Below are 23,095 nucleotides of genomic sequence, written 5' to 3' on the forward strand. Positions count from 1 at the left end.
TTAATTTAAACTATTCACATGTACATAATAGCTAACATATGAGAAGGCTATTTCTAATTTCCACATAATAAACAGGCTAAATAATTTGCTTAGTTTTATTGATATATATCCAACCAAGTCAGGGTTTTCTAGTGGGGGTATTTTTGTAGTTTTCTTTGTCCTCTTCATCCCCTCATCTCTATAAATGAACTGCTCTTTGTGTTGCTTTGATCCAGCAGAAAAGAAAGACATTATAAAACAAGTCCATTAATAACATTTGTAATATTTATCAAATAACTACTCATCAGATTAGAGAGTGGGAAGGCCTTCCAAGGTATTGAACAATGGCATAACGAATTCCAACAGGGAGGTGAGCCACCAACAAAATTAAGATACCTAAAGCAACACAACAAGCACATTCTGCAGCTCCTTGTCTAAGAACATACCTATGGGTTCCTTGCACACACACTGTGTTTGCACAGAAATTATGCAACCAGACATGGGGTGGGATACTTTATTTCTGGATTATTTTAGCCCAGATTCTTTTGCAGTTCCCTGCACTTCAGTCCATCGTGGCTTGGATGTGGTAGAGTTACACAGGTACAAATAAGGCCAGTATTTGGCTCTTTAGTTCAGTATTTACTTACTGAGAGGTAAAAAGGGACATTTCTTTCTTTTTTACAACTTCTCAGCAAGCATCTTGCCACAAGTAGAAAACCATTATTAAGCAGTGATATCACAGAACCCAGCACATTTAGGAGCTGCCATGGGGCACTGCCTAATCTGAGAACACCACTGTCCTCGAAATTGAGCAAAGAATTGACACTATTAATGTTAGAAGTCACTATCTTTTTCTGATCATCAAAGTTTACATTTCAGGACACTTGAGAAGGTACATCTCTCCTCATGCAGAGGAAATAAGGAGTAGCTTGGTTGCAAGTAATTATTGCTGTGCAAAAAAACCAGCACCTGGAGCGACTGGCTTCCCTGGGAGTTGGACCCGCGCCTGCTGGCTAGCTGAATCATAGGACTAGTCAGCATGACTTCACAGTCTGTAATCTGGATAAAACACAGGAAACCACCTGTGGCTACACTAAGGAAAGGCATTCTGCTATTGCAGGATTTGCTATCTGTTGCTGAATCTAACAGCTTGTTTCCTAACTGTGTACTGATTTGAATTAGTTTTATTGTACTTGTCAGTGTGATGAGTGGCAAGAGTGAAGTTAAGTCAGGCTAGGGTGTATAGCGTGTATTGCCGTCTTCAGTATGTACTAGGTCCTTTTCCTCAGAATATTCAGAGCCTAACAAAGTCTCAGCATTTTAAAAGACCATTGTCCACTTCATCATAATGCTGGATTTGCTTAATTCTGATAACACAAAAAAGTGTTGGCAAATTTTAGCTGCAACCCATTCACTCTGTCCAAGGAATTGGAAGGAAAGCCCCAAAGTTTATGTATCACTGTATAAACTGAGAAGCAACACAGCATCCCCAGAGAATGGTAACCATAAATGCTGTTGCTGTGCAATGAAAACGACGGGATGCTTGAAATACAGCTGACAAACCTCTATGAAATTCACTGTTAAGAGGATGTCTATAAATCACCAAAGGACTAGAAGAGGTGTAGTATGCATAACACCTATTGTCTGAGGGGCACATGTAGATGACAAAATATCCAACCATGGTATTCCAAGAGATGTTGTATGATACAGACAAATCCATGGGACCTGATGGAATGCACTCTACAAATACTGAGGGAGCTGTGTGGTGTCATTGCAAACCTGCTTCAATTATCTTTAAAAGGTTGTGGTGATTGGCCAAGGCACAATGTAAGAAAACATGACATCCCTCTCTTTATAAATAGCAAGAAAGAGGATTCAGGGAACTGGACCTTATCAGTCTCACCTTGACTATGGCAATGTGATGGAGAAAATAACCTTGAAAATAACATCCAGTTATTTTAAGATGGTGTTTGGGAGTAGTTAGCACAAATTCACAACAGAGGAAATCATGTCTAATGAACCTGATAGCTTTCTATGAAGAGCATCTCACTGGATAAGGGGAGACCAATGGACAGGGTCCCAGATCAAGGTGGTCTGCCTCAGCAGTGGGGCACTGGACAAGACGTATTCCAAAGGCTCGTTCCAGCCTCAGCCATTCTGTATGTGTAAAATGTATCTGTGGCATTGCTAAGGACTACAGTTTGTGTGTGTGCTTGACACATACACCAAATAAGTAATTAAAAATGCATGATAGGAGATAATACAATGTTTTAGAAGCATCTATAAACTGGAGCCCTGTTTTATATTCTGTAGCCAAAGCAGCTGGAAAAGTGGATCTCTGCATACATCATTTAATTACTAGCACAGAGAATAACACTTTCTGTTTGCTGTAAGTAAAGGTATATGAGCAACAGATTTTAAACTAAGTCTGTGATAAACAGTAAGTGCTTTGGAGTCCTGAGCTGCTGAAGTAAGTGAATCCCAGAGCATTCAATATTAATTCTGACTATTCAAATAATAACCTAAAAGAGAGGCAGATCCCGAAAGATAACCAGAAATCCCATTCTAGTAGCTGCGCTTATATCTCTAGCTTTTATTAAATTTGATTTCCTTTTATTTATTCTTCCCATTCTTAGGAAATAATGGCAGCAGAGAGTGACTTGGAAAAAAAAATATAGAGAAATCTGTAGACAACAGTTGAAATCAGGTCAGTTGTGATCAAACCTATTGCACTTTGTTGGCTGCTGTCTGTGCAATGGTTTTGTTCCACAACTCAGAAAACAGGATATCTCTGCACCAACTAATTGGAGGCTACTGATTCTGTGGGGTAACAAATCACATAGGCTTATTAAAAACAAGAACTCACAGCCCCGTATCAAGTGTATACACCAACACAGGATATTTTTAGGTTATTTATAAGAAAGTGTCTCGAATGGGCCTGCTTTCCAACACTCACATGAGCCTTTATCACCTTTAAGTACCCTGCTCCAGTACAGCATTACCCCTCTGCCAACAGCCCTGATATCCCACTAGACAGACCTATTTTGAGAGTGTTGTACATACTTACACATAAAAACTCTGAAAAGAGGCCAATTAAAATCCTATAGGTGCAATGCTGGGAATATGGCAATCATACTTCAAATATCTGTTTGCTGTTGTTTTTATGACTGCGTGTTAACTCCATTAAGTTTTAATGCACACTGGAATGCTGTGAATGACAAGTGGCAAAAATTGCTTTGAAACAATTCCTTGCTGTGACACTTTAAGGACATTGCATTAACAGTTTATTTCCATAATACAAACTTCTGAGAGACTGGAAATTAAGTGTTCCAAATGAGCTTTAAATATAGCACACGAACTTTTGGTTTTAATGGACAAAGCCTGTTCCCACTAAATGTACCTTTGTACTGCCAAGAGGGCTTTGAAATAAAATAAAGTGGCAAGTTTGAGGCTATTAGTGTCAGAGTCAGACAAGCCAAGCAACTGTAAATTAAGCTGATCTCAGTATTAAAGAAATCTCTTTGCATGAACTCTTATGTTCCCCTTCACTCTGGAAACCAAAGTTATTCCCTTGAGAAGGTACCTGGCTTCTAAGGCATTTGCTGAAGCATGAGAAATACTATAGATGACTGCTTGAATCATTTCCAGATAAGAAAGTATCTTTATTTAAAATCTGATCTTCATTAGTACTCAAAGTGCAGGAAAAGAAAATTAAATTCAAAGAAACTTACAAAAGCTTCTTGCAAAATAACATTACTCCTCAACAAAATCTTAGGTTAATAACTACATTATATTAGTTAAGTCTATAATGCTAGACTGAATCATAACAAGAACTGGTTTTTGTAAGTTTTCCTTCTTTGGTAAAACCCAGAGGGTATCACTTTTCATTATGAGGTAAGCAAAATTTGCAAACAAACATTTTCATTTAAATGGAAAAGGAGGACACAGAAAATGAACAGCAAACAGGACCAAAAAAAAGCTCTCACCTTTGAAAGTGTGTGACAAATCAAGACAAGTCAATGCAGTAACAGTCTCCATCTCTGAATGGGCTCTTTGTCCAAGTGGCTGCAATGAACAACCTGATCATAACCCTCATGTAGTGTCATGTCTGGCATTCCTTCTGGGCGCTTTGGATTCCTTAGGGCCTGGCAAATGCCAGTGGAGCCTGGACAACTGAATCAAACTTCTGGTCGAGCCCAGTGAGATACGGGGTTTTGAGGCCCCGGTGATGGTACCGACCAGACCTCTGCTGCCTACAGTGGAGTTTAAAGAGCTGTCCATGCCAGCCCTGACACACAAACACACAGTGCAGGACTCTGTCTCAAACTTACCTCCTCTCAAAGGCAGAAAAAGCAGCCATGAGCTGTCATTACAGTGAGGAGCATGGAAAAATGTAAAATCTTTGGTTATGTACTGAGAGCACTCAGGTAATTGGAGCTCCAAGATCTTCTTGCCTTTACCTGCTGTAGTTGAGTCTTCAGAAAGATAGAGTGTCAGAGGCTTCTGATGACTTGTATTTTAATTCCTGATGATGTGCATTTTAACTGCTTAATAAAAATGGTATTTGCTAAGCAGAAAATTATTTCTACTTCTAATTACTGTAACTTTCGTTTCAAAACTGCTACAAAATCAAGCTATAAAAATGTATTTTTAAGGATATGCTAGTGTTACTACACAAAATCCCCAGCCAATATCACATATTTGGTTTTATTCTCAAAAAAAAGTGAGCAATATAAAATATTTTAACATTCTTTCTGTTTAAATATTGGTGACAGATTATGCATTTCCTCAAATAAAGTGCTGTTTTTTACAAATAGGTATTTTGTTTTTACTTTTACTGCTGTTGTAACCTCATAATATTGAATAGATAAAGTATATCTTGGTTATTGAAGAATGCAGCACTACTTCTTTATATTTCTTCCCATGAAATCATTACATTTTCCATCTGAACTCCTTTATCTGTATTCAATCAAGAGGCATATTCAGTTTATGTATTTCCCCATGCAGAAGGTGTCACAATTTGTGGTGGCCTTCTTGTCTTCTTCTATGCTTTTGTTACTCTTGACTGTGCCCCATAGGTCTCCTATGGGTTCTTCATCCATAGGTAAGAATGGAATGAAACATCCATCTTCTTGCATGTTCATCCATTCTTCCTGCTCTTCTGACTTTGCTTCTATAGTTCAACCCAAGTGTTGAATTGTTCAAGGCATCAGTGGTCTGGATTTAAGAAGAGCAATCTCTTTATTATTTTCTTTGACTTTCTGTGGATTCTGTATTTTAAACATGTTACTGCAGAAAATCCTATGTCAGTGTAGTCAGGACTAACTTTTCAAATTTTCATTTGTATGGATTTACTTAGTCAGATGCCAAACTTCACCATAAAAAAACCCCAATCACTTTTGTTCCAGTAGCTACCTTTTAGAAGAAACAGCTTCTTGTGGTTTTAAAGAGCAGCCAGGAGCTGTAAGAGGGAAAAAAAAGAAGTCTGAAAAACTGCAACCAGCATGACACATAGCCGTAAACTAGAGAGCAATTCCACAACTACTGGAAATAGGCCCGTATTTCCCAATGTACTTGTTATAGCAGTATCTAACAGTTTGATCCTGTAATTCATTTTACTCATCTTAAGCCATCTCCTGCAAGGAGAAGGTATAAAAAGTCAAACTCATTTGTGAAAAGGTCACCTATTGCCACAAAGTTTCAAGTATCTCTCTTTTCTCAATGTGCACCTTTCCATTAAGTGATTACCTGAATCCTGTATGATTTTTATATGTAAGTCTGTATTGATTTTGCTCCTATTTTTACTTCTCTCTTTTCAATCTCTAACTCCCTCCTCTATATAATATCTACTTGATATTTTTGAGTCTGAATCCAGAAATGAAGTGTAAATACACACACAACTCTGTATCTGCAGATACGTACGTATCTATCAATATATATAACATATTATAGTATGTAAAGAGAAACCGGAAGACCAGAATTTCCACTAACTACAGACTGAATGGCATCATATTCTTTTTTCATCACAGGCATAGCTACTACTCTTCATTTAAACTTTTGTCTGGAAAGTATTCAATTTATTCTTTTGATATTGATGTCCTGCTTTTGTTCATTGCCCCTACCATGTTTGGATTTTCTTTTTTCTTCCCACCTATCAGGAGTGTTGTTTAGATCGGGGAGAGCAGCTAGATGCCTCTACCAAGTGACAAGGTCATCTTTTTCTTTCAAACATTTGAATAAACTTGGCATTAGAAGGCAAACTAAGTTAACTGGTAGTTAGCTTTACCTCCAACCAATCTTAACGGGTTTTTTTCATAATGAGTTTAAGAAATGTCCTACCAGGAAAAGGTTGTGTCCTTCTGAGTGTTTTCTTCTCCGGTGTTTTTCATGTCATTTTTGTAGAAAAGGCAAATTCTGTTGCAAGCCATAAACAGGCAAGGGAACTTGCAGGAAGTGTTTCCGTTTTCATCAGAGGATTTAACACTTCCTTACATATCTATTATAACTAGCATATAGAATTTTATGTCTGCTCTTCTGGTGGAAATTATTTCAGCTGCTTTTCTTCCCCCTCCCCCCCCCCCCTTTTTTTTTTTTTTTTTTTTTTTTTTTTTTTTTTTTTTTTTTTTTGGTAAGAATCCATATGACCTTTTTTCAGCTTTCCACTTCTGATTTGGCAAGTTTGTGTTGAAATGCAACTCTGTCTTCTTTGGTGTCATTTATTTCAATTAACCTGCAGACCACTGCCAGATCTGTTCAACCTCTTGATTGCACTCAGTTAATGGGAGCATGAATCTTGACACAGCCCCCCAAAATAAACTAAACCATTAGTCCTGGCAATTAGGCATTCAGAAAGTCCAATTTGCTGTTTTACCAGAATCATGTAAACAAAAGGTCACCTTAAACCATGAACAGTAACTTTTCCTGGGATAATACTATTCGTTAAATCCCATTTTCTCAGAAAGCTGGACTTCATGCTGCCACTATTTCTCTGAAGCTGGAATCCAGACAAAGGAGGAGCATTTTATTCCTCAGAGCAGTCATTTTGCCTCATGCCTCCACAGGCTGGTCATCTGCTCTAAATGGTGAAGCAGCACAGTAGTTCTGTGTTTGCTGGACACTGGGTTATAAAGAAGCAGTATCTTCCCAGTAGTTTCTCTTATCAAGGACCAGGTGCATTGTCAATCTTCTAAGATGCAATAGTAGCCAAACTACCAAAGTATCAAAAACTGCCAAAATGTTCACTCTTGAAATGAATAATTTTATCACAATTTTCTAAAAATTACCAATTAATTTCCATTAAAGAAAGAGACAGAGGTAACACTCCCCATGCAACCACTGTTGGCCTATTCAGAATTCACAGTGCCTCCAAACCTAATGGCTTACAGGTCCAGCAACCTCTGAATCATTTACACTGCTCTGCCTTATGCAGGTCAGGCAAGGACTGGAGCATGGAATTCACACAGCCTAACCTGGTGTCCCTGACATGGGGTGGGGAGGAAGTATTCCCTTTTGGAAACCTTCTTTATGTGGGAGTCCAAGATATCTTAACATGAAGTAGTAGCAAAAAAGAATATAAAACAAATACACAAAGTAAGTAATAGCGAATTTCTAAGGCAGATGTCCTAGAGAAGCAGAAGGATTAAGCAGCTGTACTGCTGGGTACAGAGCACAGGTTGTTGATTAAATTGTCACATAACTGAGATGTGATAACAGTGATGTAAGTATTTTTAATGGCTCAACAGGGAATGTAGGGAAACAGAGACCACTGAGATGGACATTAATACCAACCAGATTAGTAAAAACTGTAACAATCTGAAATTTTGTGGAAAACAATCAAGAGGGATTTTAGAAGTCCTGCCTCACCAACCTACTAGAATTCCTTGAAGGTGCCAACAGTCTTGTAGATAAGAGGTCCATTTGATGCTTGGATTTTGACAAGGCATTTCACAAGGTTCAAGGCTAGCCCTTAAGATAATAAGGAACCCACAGGATAAAAAATAAAATTTCTTGTGTGGATAAATAATCTGTTAGGGAGGCAGAGGACAGAGGTTGAAGTAAATAGTGAATTTTTCCATAGTAGAGAGGTTCACCACTAGTATTTCATAGGGATCTGCATGAGGATATTCAGGATATGAAGAGTATATTCAATATATGATTTTGAAAGACATATGGAGTGAAGGGACAAGCATTCCTAAGTTATCCATGTAAATAAAAAGAAAGGTAAACAGAAGACTGGCAAAAAGACTTCATGTGACATCTGTGATGAAACAATAAGATCGCGACAAAAGTTGGTGAAGATAAATATGAAGTAATATGAAATAAGGCAAATGGAAAAGAAGATGTATGTGTGTTTATATAAAATTATAGGCTGTGAGCTCAAACTCAGTAGATCAGCTGGGTTGTAAGAGGTAATTCAAATTAATACCAATTCAGTCTTCAATTATAGCCAACACAGTAGAGTACCAGAAATAACTAGGAAAGGGCAAGAGAATGGAAAGCAGAGAACACAACTGAAAAACAAACATCAATCTGTCATATAAATCCACAATATGGATACATATTGAATACTGTAAACTAGGCTGGTATCTCCCAAGTCTGAAAAGGTAATAGCAAGGAAAAGAGTTTAGAAAAACTATGGTATATGGAATGATAAAGCAGCCTATAAGCCTTCCCCTTGGAAAAAAAAATGAATGAAGAAGAGTATCACAGTGATCTGTAAAATCATCAGTGGCATGGAGGCACTGAAGAGGCAGTGAAGAGGAAACAACTGCTCTTCCGATCCAGTACGATGAAGCAAAAAAAGTCAGGACATGGCAAGTTCACAGCAAATGAAAGTAAGCAGCTCTTCATATCAGTGTCAGATGAGACTGGATGAAAAAGTTGAACACAACAGTATGGACCTTGGATCTGACTTGGTACAGCTGCTCTTATGCCCTAAAATATTACACATTCCTGGAAAATACTTCAAGTTCCAGAGACTGAATAAGGATTCCACGGCTACTTTTTACAATAAAAAGCAGCTTACCTGGTGCAGAAACTCCTTTTAGCTACATGTTCTCTTCCTCTTCTCTGTTAGTGCTTCTGTTTCACAGTCAAATCTGTATCATGGAGCTCTCACACAAAAACCCAAAAGACAGATTTCTGATGGCAGCCTTCTTGCAGTATCTTGTCAAAAGCTCAACAGGAGTAACTGTTGCCTCCATTCTTACAAAAAGATGTTCTCCCCAACTCTGAGCCATCATTCTTGTCCTTTGATGTCTTCAAGACACTTAAGTTCAGCAAGTTGCTTGGAGATATGGTGGAGATTACACCTCTATGCTTCTTTGGTTCTTGAGTAATTCCAGTTCTCTGCACCATGTAATCAAATCCCAAACAGCTTCTGCTCACCTAGTAATACCTACAGAAGAGGCTCTTCAGCTCTGGGATGTTACCAAGTGACATCCATGCTGACTATGCTGAGAATGGAAAGTTGCACAATGCATACAGGGACACCTGACAGGGCTTTCAGCCAAGCAGACTACACAGAACACTGGAAGTAACCCACATTCACTAACTACCCCAGCAATTCCCAGTTTACCCCAAGACATCAGTAGGTAACAGTTAGCACCTGCTTTCACATATCTAGTGAAATGCAGATTGACTGAGATTGGAACAACTGGGACCAGCTCATTATTAAGGTTTCCTAAAGCACACACTACCTGAATTATTTCGTGAGTGGATGAAAGCAGCAAAATAAACAATTGAAGAAGAAGCACTTTTAACATGAACTTCTCAAGACTATTCAATGGCTTTTGTTGTTTCTACTAAAACATGGATACAAAAGTACATGTGGGAATAGGTTATGCCCTGTGCTTTAATCTGGAAAAAGAGATGAGTATCTGCCTTTGTTTCAGGTGGCTGGCAGGACAGAGATTTGCAGTTTTTATATCTGAGAGTGTAGGAAATGTATTCAATTATTACAGGTCAGCAACATCTTCCTTTTTGGTAACACCTTGGTTACCAACAGTACACTTTAAAAGGCACTTTCTCCAGCTTGGCTAGCAGCTAACACTGGTGCTTGGAATACATGTATTCCAAAGAAACCAATATAAATAATCATATAAAAATACTACCTATGCAAAATAACTAAATGCATACATATATAAATATATCATTAACATAACTGTATAAACCATTATGCTAAATTGTAAATCTTGAATATATTTATTCTACCTAATCATACTAAAGTGTCTCCTATAAAGAGAATGCAAAAGTTAATTATGTATCATACAGGAACACCTCCCACAGATGCTACATATATACATATAAACACTAGAGGCAGTATACTGTATACACTGGTTTGCTATACTTACAGCCATTTTCTGTGTTTAGTAATGCAAAAATCTTATCCTTATTTCAGACAGTAATGAAGAGTGTATAAGCATCTTACAGATACCTCTACTTTTTATGCTGAAATCTTCTTTACAGTCTCAGCAAGAGACACATATCATTAGTCAGGAAAGCAGCTAACTGGCTTGTCTGTCACATTCTGTCTTCCAGCCAGTATTAAATAAAATATCCATACATTTGGACATTAGGAAGACTTCTTTCACAGAAAGAGTGATTAGACACTGGAATGGGCTGCCCAGGGAGATGATGGAGTCACCATCCCTGGAGTTGTTTAAGAAAAGACTGGACGTGGCATTTAGTGCCACGGTCTGGTTGGCATGCCGGTGTTTGGTCACAGGTTGGGCTCTATGATCTCAGAGGTGTTTTCCAACCTAACTGATTTTGTGATTCTGTGATTCAACCTGTAAGTAATTTTTCAATTAATTTCAGGTGCTACTTACATTGGGAATGACCTGGTGGTCGTGTGTTACTAACACTACTCTCAAAGGAAGAGTGGAAGTTGTGTATAGTTTCTTGTAAAATCTGTCTCTCTCGACCCTGTGAAAGAACAATAAAATAAAATAAGGTATAAATTTCTGTTTAAAATATGAATTTATTAAGAGTACACAACAAATGTGCAAATATGTGTATATGTTCAGTATACTATTAGAAATAATAATATATCTTCACCTTACAGACATATATAGAAAACATTCTAGTAATCTTTTCCTTAAACTACCACACAACAATAGAAACATTTTCATTATTTTCTTCCCATCTTTGTGGCATATCTTAGTATGGAATATCATCCACCTCCCCCAATTTTTCGCGTCATCACTACTGTTGATCTTGACTTAGGGAAATTGTGTTTCATTTGTCTGAACTTCCATTATCAGAGAGTGAATGGACCTCAAATCTAAAAAAGCTGCTGAGAAGCATCGGCAAGCCTAATCAGAGACATGTTCCAATAAAAAATAACTCTGACAAGAGCACTGTTTACTGTACACCATTCTTAGTAAATTTGTTTATGCCAACATAAAATTCCAAGGCAATAAAAGTGTAAGAAATGAGAGAAGCGCTATTCACCTCATCACAGAGGAATCAAAACCTGTTACATTAATCAAAAGATACCTTTCCTCTTATACTGCATTCTCTAGCTGCACTATTGCAGCCATATGATTCTTTTTACCACTGCTGAAATTAATATTCAGAAACTGCAATATTGCTCATGTTTACAAGTAGCTTGTTCATGGACTAGGAAAGAGTTATTGAAAGAGAACAGGAAGTGCCCAAAGGAAGACTTTTCACTAATCAAATACATTAAACACTTTGGAAAAAATTAATGTAGCTTTTCTAACATCCACAAATGAATTTCAAAATTTATGCTGAATTAATTATATAAAAATCCTTTAAATAATTTACTAAGTACAGTACTTAAAAATGTACCTTTCCTGCATTCAGTTCAGAAATAGCTGCCAAAATTTGCTGCCTTGATCCATCCGTTTTAATACCCAGCTCTTTCAGATCACCATCAGTAAGTGTGAGGAAAGCTTCCATATCCACCTGAATATTAAAAAAAAAAAAAGAAATTAATGAAAAAAGGTAAGACAAATTTACCTATGCAAAGATTCATTACTACGGGTTAAAAGTGGTTTGTTGTTTTTTTTAAATTGTATAGACTTAATGTAAATACTGTGGAAAAAGAATTTTTAATGGATTACCAGTACACACACTTTACCACTCTGTTGCAAAGCCTGTAATCTGCTGTTAAACATTCAACTAATCATGATAGTACATCTAAAATATAAATGGATTTATAGTTTTTTACCATCAAGTTCTATTACAGAATATATGGTCTCCACAGAAACTCCTCGGCCTACAGTAGCAGCTACTTGAAAAAGCTAAGGTTTCTCTCTCTTTTTCACCCTTTCCTCCTAAGTATTTTTGGAATTTCAGAATATTGTGCTTACTTTTCCAGTGTCTCCTGAGAAAAACCTAGGTTTTGTTCATGTATCAGTTTTTATTATAGCAACATATCCATAAGGCTGTGATAAGAACAAATATCTAAAACTTTTAATATTGATGTAACCTTCACACACTAAGCATATTAATTTCTACACAATGCTCCCTTGCTTATCATGCAGGGGAATAATAATAACCCAACATATTTTGATGCAGCTAAATTGTCAGGGCTTGTGCTGAATTTTGAGCTCTGTAGCAATGTCAACTTAGTGCGTGTCCATTTACTACCCTTTTCTTTGACCAAATAAACACACAGTATTTGCTCACATCTGATACTGCCTTCAACATCATAATGTATTAATTTTACTTATTTTCAGCAACATTTCCTTTTATTGCATACTTCAGAAAGTCAATGTCACAGCTCTCATCTACCACAATGCCTATGCTCCCCAATTTAATTCTCCTATTGCTTATGCAGAGCAAATGAAGACAGAGCAGCCATCTTGGTGACTCACACCCTGCTGTTCTCCTAAAAATGAGGTTCCAGCTGTGATTCTAGGGATGACACAGTATGTCCTATGAACTGCTTAGCCATATCGGATATAGACATATACAGAAGAAGCAGAGTGTAACAATAGAGAGGAAAAAAAAAACCCTATGTATACAAAAGTTGTAGGTTAAGTGTAAGAAGTCCTGCTATTTGCAGTATTCTGGAGAATGCTACAAATATCACTTGGTCCATGTTTCAAGGTTCTCTCTGCAACCAGGAAGAGCTTTAGAACTTGATTCTGGACCACAAATCTGATGCAACATGCTATACCCTACTTTCATTAAAGCAGTAAAAAAAAGATCTTTTAGAAAATACATACCTCCTGTTCCTCAAATATAGGTTGATATTTCTCAAGTGACAATTTTTTAAGGATGCCAGTCAGCTCATCTGTAACAACAGAAAAAAAAAAAAAAAGAAATCAACCCCATAGATTAGAAAAAATTGTAATAATCTCAGCATTATAAACTGAAAATAAATATTAAAGCCTATATTTCCCATAGTCATTTATGGTAAGACATTTATTCTCCGTCAGAAATTGAAATATTGGCTTACTCTGCTCTCACCTACTTATATATACTGTAATTCCATCTAGTCTTACCTTGCTAGGATAAACGCCGTTGTATTGCCCTTTCTACCTCATTAAAAGGAACTTACAAAACCAAACCAGCAAGGACAACTAAGGCACTTCAATGGCCTAAAATGCAGGTGCTTGCCCCCAGATGCAAGCAGGTTGATCCAGATTGTGCAGGTTAGACAGCAAAATTCCTCAAGCAGGCAAGGAACTGAAAGGTGTATTTCTATGTCATCATTCAGGAAGGCAAAGTGTAGAGCAAGCGACCATACACCTGTTCATTCAAAACGTTGATACAACACAGGTCTTTCTGAACCCTCTTCTCCTTACGTGCCCAACATCCAGCCATCTTGAACACAGACAGCTGAAGTCCAGCTAAGACAAAAACTGGACAGAATTTAAGTTTTACAAGCTTACCTTTCAAGGCTAAGAGCAATGAATATTGTCCTTCCTCTCAAAGTCTAAGGAAATTAAATGCTGCAAGACCTGACAGTGACTCTTCCCACACATTTAAAATGTGATTAGCTAAAAAGCATAAGTACACTTAGAGAATAACCTGATATTACCTCTTAATTACACACTACCTCTCTCAGCTAAAGTTTTCTTTTTATTACTTCGCTGTCACAACTAATTAACTGCTTTTCCCCTTTAAGTACTTAAGTGGTCAGTTATACTAAGAAGTCAGAGTCAAAATGAAGAACATGAATTATTACATTATAAAACAAAACCATATTTCATATTCTGCGTATAAACCCACTTCCATTTTAAAAGACATTACTAACCTATTAGCAAATATACTTTGCTTTTATTTATCTCACTTCTTTGTCTTTTGACTTTCCCTTTTATTTCATCATCACTAGAAACACGAAAAAGTATCTCATACTGTAAGCTTCTCAAAAGACATCAAGTATCTTGAGATAAACACACTTCTGTGTACTGTTTTGGAAGACTACTTCTTTACATAGCAGAGTCCACAGACAACTGAAGAGAAAAATTCTAGCTGAGTCTTCTTTTCTGCCAGGGTTTTGTTGATTTTTTTACTTTAAGTTCAACTAACTTGGTATGCCTAATATGATTTGCAAAAGTTGACATGGTCTCAGACTAAAAGTTTTAGTCTCTTGACATTAATCCACAGGAAAAAGTAATCAGTTTGAAAAATGTATTGTGGGAACTTCTTCACACTGTTTGATGAAAAATATCATCTTAGAGAAAGAAAACAGAATTTACATTAGAAGACGTTTAGATATATTATTAACATTTTCTTCTTATAGGTTATTAGTTACCCTTCTCATGTTTCATCATGCTGGTGTGCTTAGAACTGTATGCCATGATGTGGGAAGAAACTTTCAGGGCATCTGAGCTCAGTCTTACTGTCATAAACCACTGTAACACCAAACACCTTTCACACATAAAGAACACTTTCAGGTGTAGGCCCTTCATGTTTTCTCTTCCTCGACCCCTCTTCCAGTTCTTGCATTATTACACTAAAGCTGAACAAAACCTGAAGCATCTCAGTTTTACAATTCTTGCTTAACATGTTTGTCCTTTGCTTTACCACTCTCATTTGCTCTAAGTTACCTTGTCTCCTAACCTCCATCCCTGGAGCAAGCTAAGGTTCTTGGAGCTCTTACTGCTTTTGCCCTGTTAATCCTATTTAGCACCTCCTTTTATACTATTCTATAGTTGTAAGGGATGATTACCTTTCTCCAAGTTTTCAGAGCCTTCTTTTACTTTCATATGGTTTTGTCTTTCATGATTCTCTACATCACTGGCTCTCAGAAGAGGCCCAAGCTGTTGATGGTCCACCAAGTGGTTGCCTAAAAAGAAACAAAGAACACCTTTGAACGCTGCTGCCTACTGTTCCTTCACAGTAACAGTCAATGCAGATCAATTTTCTTACTCATTTAAGTTCACTTGAAAGAAAAGTTAATACTGCAGACCTTCTGTATTTATTCTTCTGATTACTGCTCAGCATATCAGCATTTGTACCGCTGCTGCTGAATCAAATCCGAATAAGAGAAGCCCTTGAATTAAAGGAGCACTTACCTACAAAAGTTTACCAAGACAATGAACCCAGAGCTACTTGAGCTTCTGATAAATAACCATTTCTCTGCTACAAGGGCACTCTCAGTATCCTGGCATTAGTGCACACAAAACTGACCTTCACTGGGAGAGCAGCTGATGGCTTGGAGAATTCACCTCATTATCCAACAGTGAATTCTCCTTTTATGCATCTCTAAATCAGCAACTCTTAGGTTATCAAGACATCATTATAACATTGTACTAAATGTGAAAGGATTTGCTCCAGCAGCCACTAGAATATGTTACAGCTAAGCCATGAGAAGAGGAGAGAGGTAAAGTATCACCTGTATTCAGTGTCAAATGGAATTACAGTCTTAATGATGGCATATGTAAAAATAAACCAAAATCAATAGAGACAATTTCAGGAAAAACAAAAATAGTACAAAGTGCCTCCATTTCTTATTTGAAAGGTTCTGAGTCATGTTATTTTCTTCACTTTTTTTGAGATATTTACAAGAGAAAAAGTTATTGATATTCAGTTTCCAATGCAGTAAAATGACTTTTTAAAAGTTATAATTTAGACCTGAAAGTCTAATTAAAAAATTATTACTCTTACTGGAAAAGCAATAACATTATCACTCTTTCTTATGAGTTTAAGCTAAAAAGAGGTTGTAATAAGTTCATTTTTGCAATTTAGAAAAATTAATGCACTACAGCTCTTAATCAACGTCATGTAGCTATGACTTGCTATGGATAAAAAAAATGTAGTGATGTGCTTCCCTGCATTTTCTAAGGAAAACCAAAAAAATCTAGAGTGGAGAAAGTGCATTTTGTACCCTCAGCAAAGGGTGAAAAACAGGACTTAAGCCATGAAGGGGGAAAACGTGGCCATGTAAGCATGGCCTATCTACATATTGTATGCTAGCTTTGAAGTGAAACCAGTCTCTCTGTAAAGGAAAGAATCACAGGTTTTGGGAGAGAAAAAGGCAGTCAGTGCAGGAACAGCAATCTCATTGTAAGAAACACCATAGTATATTTTCTAGAAAGAAGAGAGACCTCACTCTCATGCAGATACACACTAGTCCAGTACGGTTATAGCTTTAAACAGGTAGTATTCTTGATGAATGAATCTCCTGTAATTACAGAGAGCTACTCACCATCCTCTGTAATAGTACCACTGCTGGAGCCGTTGCTCTTGGCATGTCTGTGAGAAGAAGAGACAGAAGACTCTGCATTTTGAACCTTAGGTGACGGGGAAGGAGATGGAGAGGGTGTGAGAGTTGGTGATGTGCTTTTAGAGGTAGATGAAGTCCCAGATGGAGGTCTTTTGCTCATTTCCAGTTTTTGCTGCAGTTAAAGATACAATCATTTCAGTTAAAAAATAATAAAAAAATTATTACCTACACATGATGCTTCAATATTATTTAAATTGTATATCATTTCTGAGAGCATATAGTCACAACCGAAGTTTCTGCTTGATCTATATTGAAATAATTGAAGCAATAGTGATTTTAACCCAGATGAAAGTCTCTCTCCTCAAAATTATCAAGAAAAATACATTTACTAAGGCTGTAATTTTGTAATAAGAAAGTTATTTCTTGTAAAGCAATACTGCCCACAAACACTACAATTATTCTTTTTCTAAAAGGACTATCATAGTTTAAGTACAGGTGGCATCTATGCACCATACAGCCTCTCACTCACATCCCCACCTTCCTTGGAAAGGTCAGAAGCAGAAATAAAACTTGCAGTTGAGATGAAAACAGTTTAATAACAAACAAAGTTACTTTGACTTGAAAATAGGGATTTTCATTCAGATATTTAATTCTCAATTAAAGATTTTTAAAGTGTATGAGATGCTAATTTAAAGTAGCACTTCATGCTGGGTTAACCAGAAACATATAGCAAGCACAAACTAAGTTTTGGGTGTGTTAAACCCCTTGCTATACTGGAATGGAACCTTCTAGCCAGCCTTCAAATTTATTATTATCTAACAGGAGTCAAGTGATTTATTAAGAATTTTATAAATATTTAACACATTTGGAGGCATAGAAAACAGGAAAATACATGAGTTAAAAGGGGTAATAAGAATATAAATACGTACACATATCAACAGTCTTTTCCAAAAACTGTCAGTGCACCTCATCTCCTAAATTCTTTGATCTACATATACATTTTGATGTCTGCACTGTATGATCCAAAAAGAAGGTGATTTTTTACTCGGTTCCTGAATTCAGAGTTTAAATACTTTTTGACACTCAGGCTCCTACAACAAACTGATAAAAAAGTTCTAGGTAATAATGCAAGAAATGAGAATGACAGTGCTTCTTGTCTTTACAATTTTGTTTCTGTGCTGTAGCACAAATGGAACCTTTCTAGTTAATGAAAGAGATGCAGATTTAATAGAGAAAACTCATTTGAGTGGTAACATTCTTCCATCACTCTATTCCATGTCAGAATGTAATACTTCCTTAGCACTGCACTGAACTGGCTAGAAATATTGTAGCATGATAAAAACTTGAGAGCTCCCTGAAGAGCATTATGAGCTCATTTCAACATTCTGTCCCAAATTTCCATCTAAATTGCTATTGGCCATTTGTGTTGCACACTGGTCTTCCCTCCCTAGCACAGTGTCTGCAGTTATTTAAATTACATCATCCTGCAAAATGTTACTCATTTCTTTCTTTTCCTTTCTTTAAAGCTTGCACCATCTCACCCCTCATGGATAAGTTTTGCAAAATTGATCAGTGTAATATCACTGCATTTTTAAATCAGCTATTTCCAAATTTAAGCAGTATGGTCCTAATGGGAGGATAAAAACCATTCCTCAATGGATACAGACATTAAATTTCCACCATTTACATTGCTGATTACAATAACACACTGCTAGCTTTTGCAGCCAGTGTGGATCCATATTTGATTGTGCTCTCCCAAGAGAAATCTCCAAAAATCACCTCAGTTGTGTGATACATGAATATCTATAGCAAGATCCACACAATGGCATGTTTTGTTGCTGGCAGATAGAATTAAACTCATCTAGACATCAAAGCAAAGAGCACTGAAAAAGTTGTTGCCTTTCCAAAACAGTGGCATAAATATTGTTTAAAAATCTTTTCAACATTGAAAAGTACAATGAACAGCCTTTCCAGAAGATGATCTACTGCACATTGCACTTCACTACTCTTTTATCCCCTAATGTATCCCACTGTGAGTGGAAACAGTAGTTAAATTTCTTAGTGGCAGCATTGTTGCAACAAAAGGCCACAGGATCGGCAGCCTAAAGCTCACAAGCACAGGTATTATCTCTTGGTGGGATGATTAATATGACTGAAGAAAAATGAGACTTTTGGGGGGCACACAAGGAGCTCTTCTGAAATTAATTCCAAGCCAAAAACAAACTGAGAGGACATACTGAGAGTTTAATTAAAACATACTGGTCAGACCACCTCTGAAAGAAAAAGCATTTGGTAGCTGCTCTGCAGAGAAGACTTCAAGGAGGGAAGAGGATGATAAAGGTGTTTTGTCTACAGGAAAAAGAGATGGATCATTTATAACTTAGGGAGCAGTTACACAGGATAGAAAGGGAGGAAAGATTATCATATGCCAAAGAATTGGTATGAATCCTCAGACTCCGGTGGTCCAGCTGAGTTTTTAGCTCCCAATCTCATCTTTGAAAAGCAACAAGTAGTCCCTTCAGAAGCAGGACTAACAGCTCAGAGACAAAGTAACTATTCATAGAAACTGTTTCTGCATTGGTAGTTGCACCTTTTCTTTTTCTGATTTTTATCCTGCAGAAATTTCCATTTTTGAACAACTTTGCAATTCCATTTACCATTTTTATGTACTGATTAAATACAAATATTGTGTACTGTTGCCATATAAGACATCACAGAACGAGATTGCAAAAGTACTAATTTGATCCTCTGGTCATTTTTGTTTCCTCAGGGAAAATTTGAAGACTCTCATTGAAAGATGAAAAGAAAACAAAACAAAACAAAATTAGCTGCTTGGAGGTTACATAAGCAAAAACTGGAGAAATTTTGTTCTTGCTTATGTATTCTAACATTTCCAGAATACCAGACATTAGAACATAAACCCCAAATTACGTGTTTTCCTTCTCTTCTCTCTGAAATGCAATGTTTCCCTATGTAAATAAACCCATTAGTTTCTCAATAGTGTGTCACATCTTCTGTTATGTTGCTGCTTTCTAATTTGTGTGTCTGCAGATCTTGAAGATTTAAAATTTTAACCCCCAAAAATATTGTACAAAGCAGTTAAGAATTTCGAAGGCACATGCTCAAAAATGTGCAGGTTTAGTTATAAAGCTATTCCAGGTAAGTCAGCACAGAGAGTACAGCCTCAAGAGCAAAACTCAACTGTGGTGATGACCTACCATTTAAAAAATAACCCCTCGTGGAGCAGACTGGTTACATGCATATTGCCGTGATCAGCATATCCTGGTACAAATTACATCATACTTTGAATTCAGGTTGAACCTTTGAAGGGAAAGTAGCTAGAGAAACTAACTATACCACTTCAGAGTAAAATCCAGGAACAACTAACATAAAACACCGGATCTGGACCATAGAAAGAAATAATGAGAAACCATAATAGTGCAGATCTACTCTAAGGTCAAGCATTACATTTACTGTTTTTTTTTTAATAGAGTGAAATTAATAATTAAATCATGTTTTATTACTAGGTTTCATCTTCCGTGGACTTGCACTTAAAAGTAAGGTCTGTAGAGCTGAAAAGTTTCCACTAACATAACAAGTGTTTATTGTTTTTCGGCTGTGCAATGTTATGCACCAGCCACCCATGACTGAGATATGACATATTAGCCAATTAATGGAAGTGCAAAATTTTACATTTCCCGTTACCTTTACAACATGTCCATTGCCAACAATCTGAGCACACTGCAAATCTGATACAGCAGATGAAGGAGTTGACTGGACTGGACTGTGCTGTTGGCTGGGTTTTTGTTCAGGTAAGCCTGCTGCTTTTCTTCTTTGGGCTGCAATCTGCGACAAAACATTATCTGCACTGCCACCTAGAACAAAAATTAAAATAAACCCAGTAAAGGAAACCATTATTTTGAAATGTTTGTTATCTCTGAAACATTCACTTACATTTAAAAACTGGCTGGATGAAGCAAGAGACTTGCAAGAGTTCAAATCTCTCCAGCAGCTTCCAGAATAAAGGACAGAAATCAGATGCAGTACAGGGAAGCCAGCCCTGTCTATACACACACAAAACTGACATTCATACCTTTGAACATAGCTTTCATGAGACACTTCACCAAACTGTCTTCAACAACTGACTAGGTACAATGCATGCAGCTTTGGTTTTAATTTGGTTTTAATTGAAAACTAATTTTATTTTAAACAAAAGGTAAGCAACATGCATAGGAGTCAGCTCTATGAATTGCATGGTGCAATGAGCCAGTATCCACCTGATCCACCATGGGTGGATCCAGTAAAAACATGCATGAGATGGGCTGACCCCTGAGACTTCTGAAACAGATAAGAAACTCTTCTTCCCTTATGTAGCTGTTCCAAGTCCAATCCCCTGACCATTAAATTTACAGAAGCTTTGCTTCTGCAACGGTAGGAGCACTCAGAAAAGGTTTATTATCTTCTACCATCATCATAAACACTAATTTTTCAACTGAATCAGGTACAAATTATTTCCTTATTAAAAATGGCACCTGATCTGTTATGCAGTTCTCCTCCATGCCTGTTAATTCCTGCAATGTTATTGGATCCACCAGAAGAATGGGGAGAATGGTTGAAGTTGTTGGAATTTGAAGGAGATGCTGGTCTTCTTGCAAATGTTGGTAATTTGACTGGTCTAGTACCTTTGCTAACAGATGTCTGGAAAACAAAATGAAAAATAATTTGTTCTTTCTTGATTGAGAAAAATAAAGAGCAAACTTCAGCTGCTATTTTATTTATCTCAAGTTCTGAAATATCCACTGAAGAACAAAGGGGATATCAGAAAATCTTTTTTTACATATACATATATACAGAATATATACTTATACATATACTGAATATATTTATTAAATTAAAGAAATTACATCATATTAAGCCATTAATTCTTCTTAATCTTTAGCCAACACAAATGAGCATATATGATGCACCTCACATACAATATACACAGAATTATGAGCAGTGGGAAAGAAAAAAACATATCACATGTGAAATTTCTTTCCTGCAGAATCCTGGCTTTGTCTCTCCCATCTTACAAAAGAGCTACCAACTTCCCATCCATCATACCGCTGCTTCTTACAAACTAAGCTATAAGAAGTGATATAAACTTTCTCCACCAGTTGCATTTTTATATTCCCTGCAATCTAAACAGCCAGCTGCACCACTTTATTGAGTTTTATTAACTGAGGCACTACTGATCTAGCTATACACCACCCAAATCTTCAGCCACATCCTCTTTAATTTCTTTTGCTTTTACACCATTGGCCACTGCCAGCCATTTGGCATATGAGCTTTTGCAACTCAGCTCTTTAATGTTTCTTATCCTGTTGCTCAAATCACTTCTTTCATCTCTGACTTAACTGTTTCCCTCCTTCCTGTACCCTTAGTAAGAGCCTTCTTTCCTCACAGAAGGACTGATGGCTAGTCCTCCCCTACCTTCCCTGCTCCTCACTTTATACACATGCCAATTAGTCAGCTATGTTATTACAACCATCTTTTGTGGGATGATAAACAACTTACCTTCCTGTTATGTCCCTTCCCTTCTAATACTCTGCTTGATTTCACCTAAATCACCTCTACTGGTATTAAGCTAACATCCACTTAAAAAAAAAGAAAAGAGAAAATAATTCCTCCTAAATGTCTTCATTGTCCCATTTCTAGAACTGACACTGAAACACTTCTGGACTATTCTTCTCTACATCTAGCTATGATAGTCAACAGTTAGAGAAGTAAGCATGTCTCCTTTTTCTCCAGCTATGAAAGAGAAGGCTGTCAAGGGTGTTTAATTTCCTATCTCAAGACAAACCACTTATTTTTCTTTTGGTTTGCACTTTACTGAAAACATTGTAGAATCAGGCAAGATCCTCCTATAAAAAAACAGAAACAATCAAGACTTTCCAGTTTTACAGCACTTCCAATTTAAAGTTGTGTGCCTTCAAATCCACTTGCTCACTACTTGCAACAATTTTATCTATTGCTAATCTTTCAGAATATTATGTCTGTATATTGGCCTTACTGATATTTCTTCCCTCCTGCTCAGTTCCTAAAAATTGAGCAATTTTTATTCATTTTTCCTGCCTCTGGTCTTTTTCCAAATCAGAGCAGTTTCTACCACACTGTTGGAAGTTCTGGTTAACAGCAAAAAAACCCCCCCAAAAAACAGATAAACAAACAAACAAAAAAAAAAACAACCCAGAAACAAAAACCAAAACAAAAAAAACAACCCCAAAATAAAACAGAAAAACAACAAAAAACACACACAAAAAAACCCCAAAAAACAAACAAAAAACCCACACAAAAAACAAACAACCCCCTGACAAAACAAAAAATAAAACAAAATCAAAAACCCCCAAACCCCCCAGAAACCAAACCAAACAAAAAAAAAAAAAAAAAGTTGTTTCATTTCATACAGAACTTTTGTTCCATTATATT

General features: G+C 36.7%; 1 protein-coding gene across 5 annotated transcripts in view; it reads right to left on the reverse strand.

Moving 5' to 3' along the window:
* Positions 1-3,620: 3,620 nt before the first annotated feature.
* The window catches only part of ANKS6 (ankyrin repeat and sterile alpha motif domain containing 6), a 40,053-nt gene continuing 20,578 nt past the window's right edge, over positions 3,621-23,095 (reverse strand). Inside the window, exons 10-19 of one of the 5 annotated variants that reach the window (XR_015806302.1) lie at positions 21,160-21,325; positions 20,333-20,502; positions 16,610-16,799; positions 15,131-15,247; positions 13,179-13,246; positions 11,794-11,910; positions 10,809-10,905; positions 9,005-9,376; positions 5,395-5,440; positions 3,621-5,196 (exon numbers count right to left, since the gene is read on the reverse strand). Coding sequence is in view for 2 of the 5 variants with exons in the window: in XM_088171894.1 (XP_088028020.1) it covers positions 5,181-5,196; positions 5,395-5,440; positions 10,809-10,905; positions 11,794-11,910; positions 13,179-13,246; positions 15,131-15,247; positions 16,610-16,799; positions 20,333-20,502; positions 21,160-21,325 (987 nt within the window). In the remaining 3 variants the exon portion in view is untranslated. Of the gene's footprint in view, positions 5,441-9,004; positions 9,435-10,808; positions 10,906-11,793; positions 11,911-13,178; positions 13,247-15,130; positions 15,248-16,609; positions 16,800-20,332; positions 20,503-21,159; positions 21,326-23,095 lie in introns of all 5 variants that reach the window. The other 4 variants (XR_001403021.2, XR_001403022.2, XM_088171894.1 and 1 more) reach the window with 4 other exon arrangements.

Source organism: Sturnus vulgaris, chromosome 1, assembly GCF_052056855.1.
Source record: "Sturnus vulgaris isolate bStuVul1 chromosome 1, bStuVul1.hap1, whole genome shotgun sequence".
NCBI lineage: Eukaryota > Metazoa > Chordata > Aves > Passeriformes > Sturnidae > Sturnus > Sturnus vulgaris.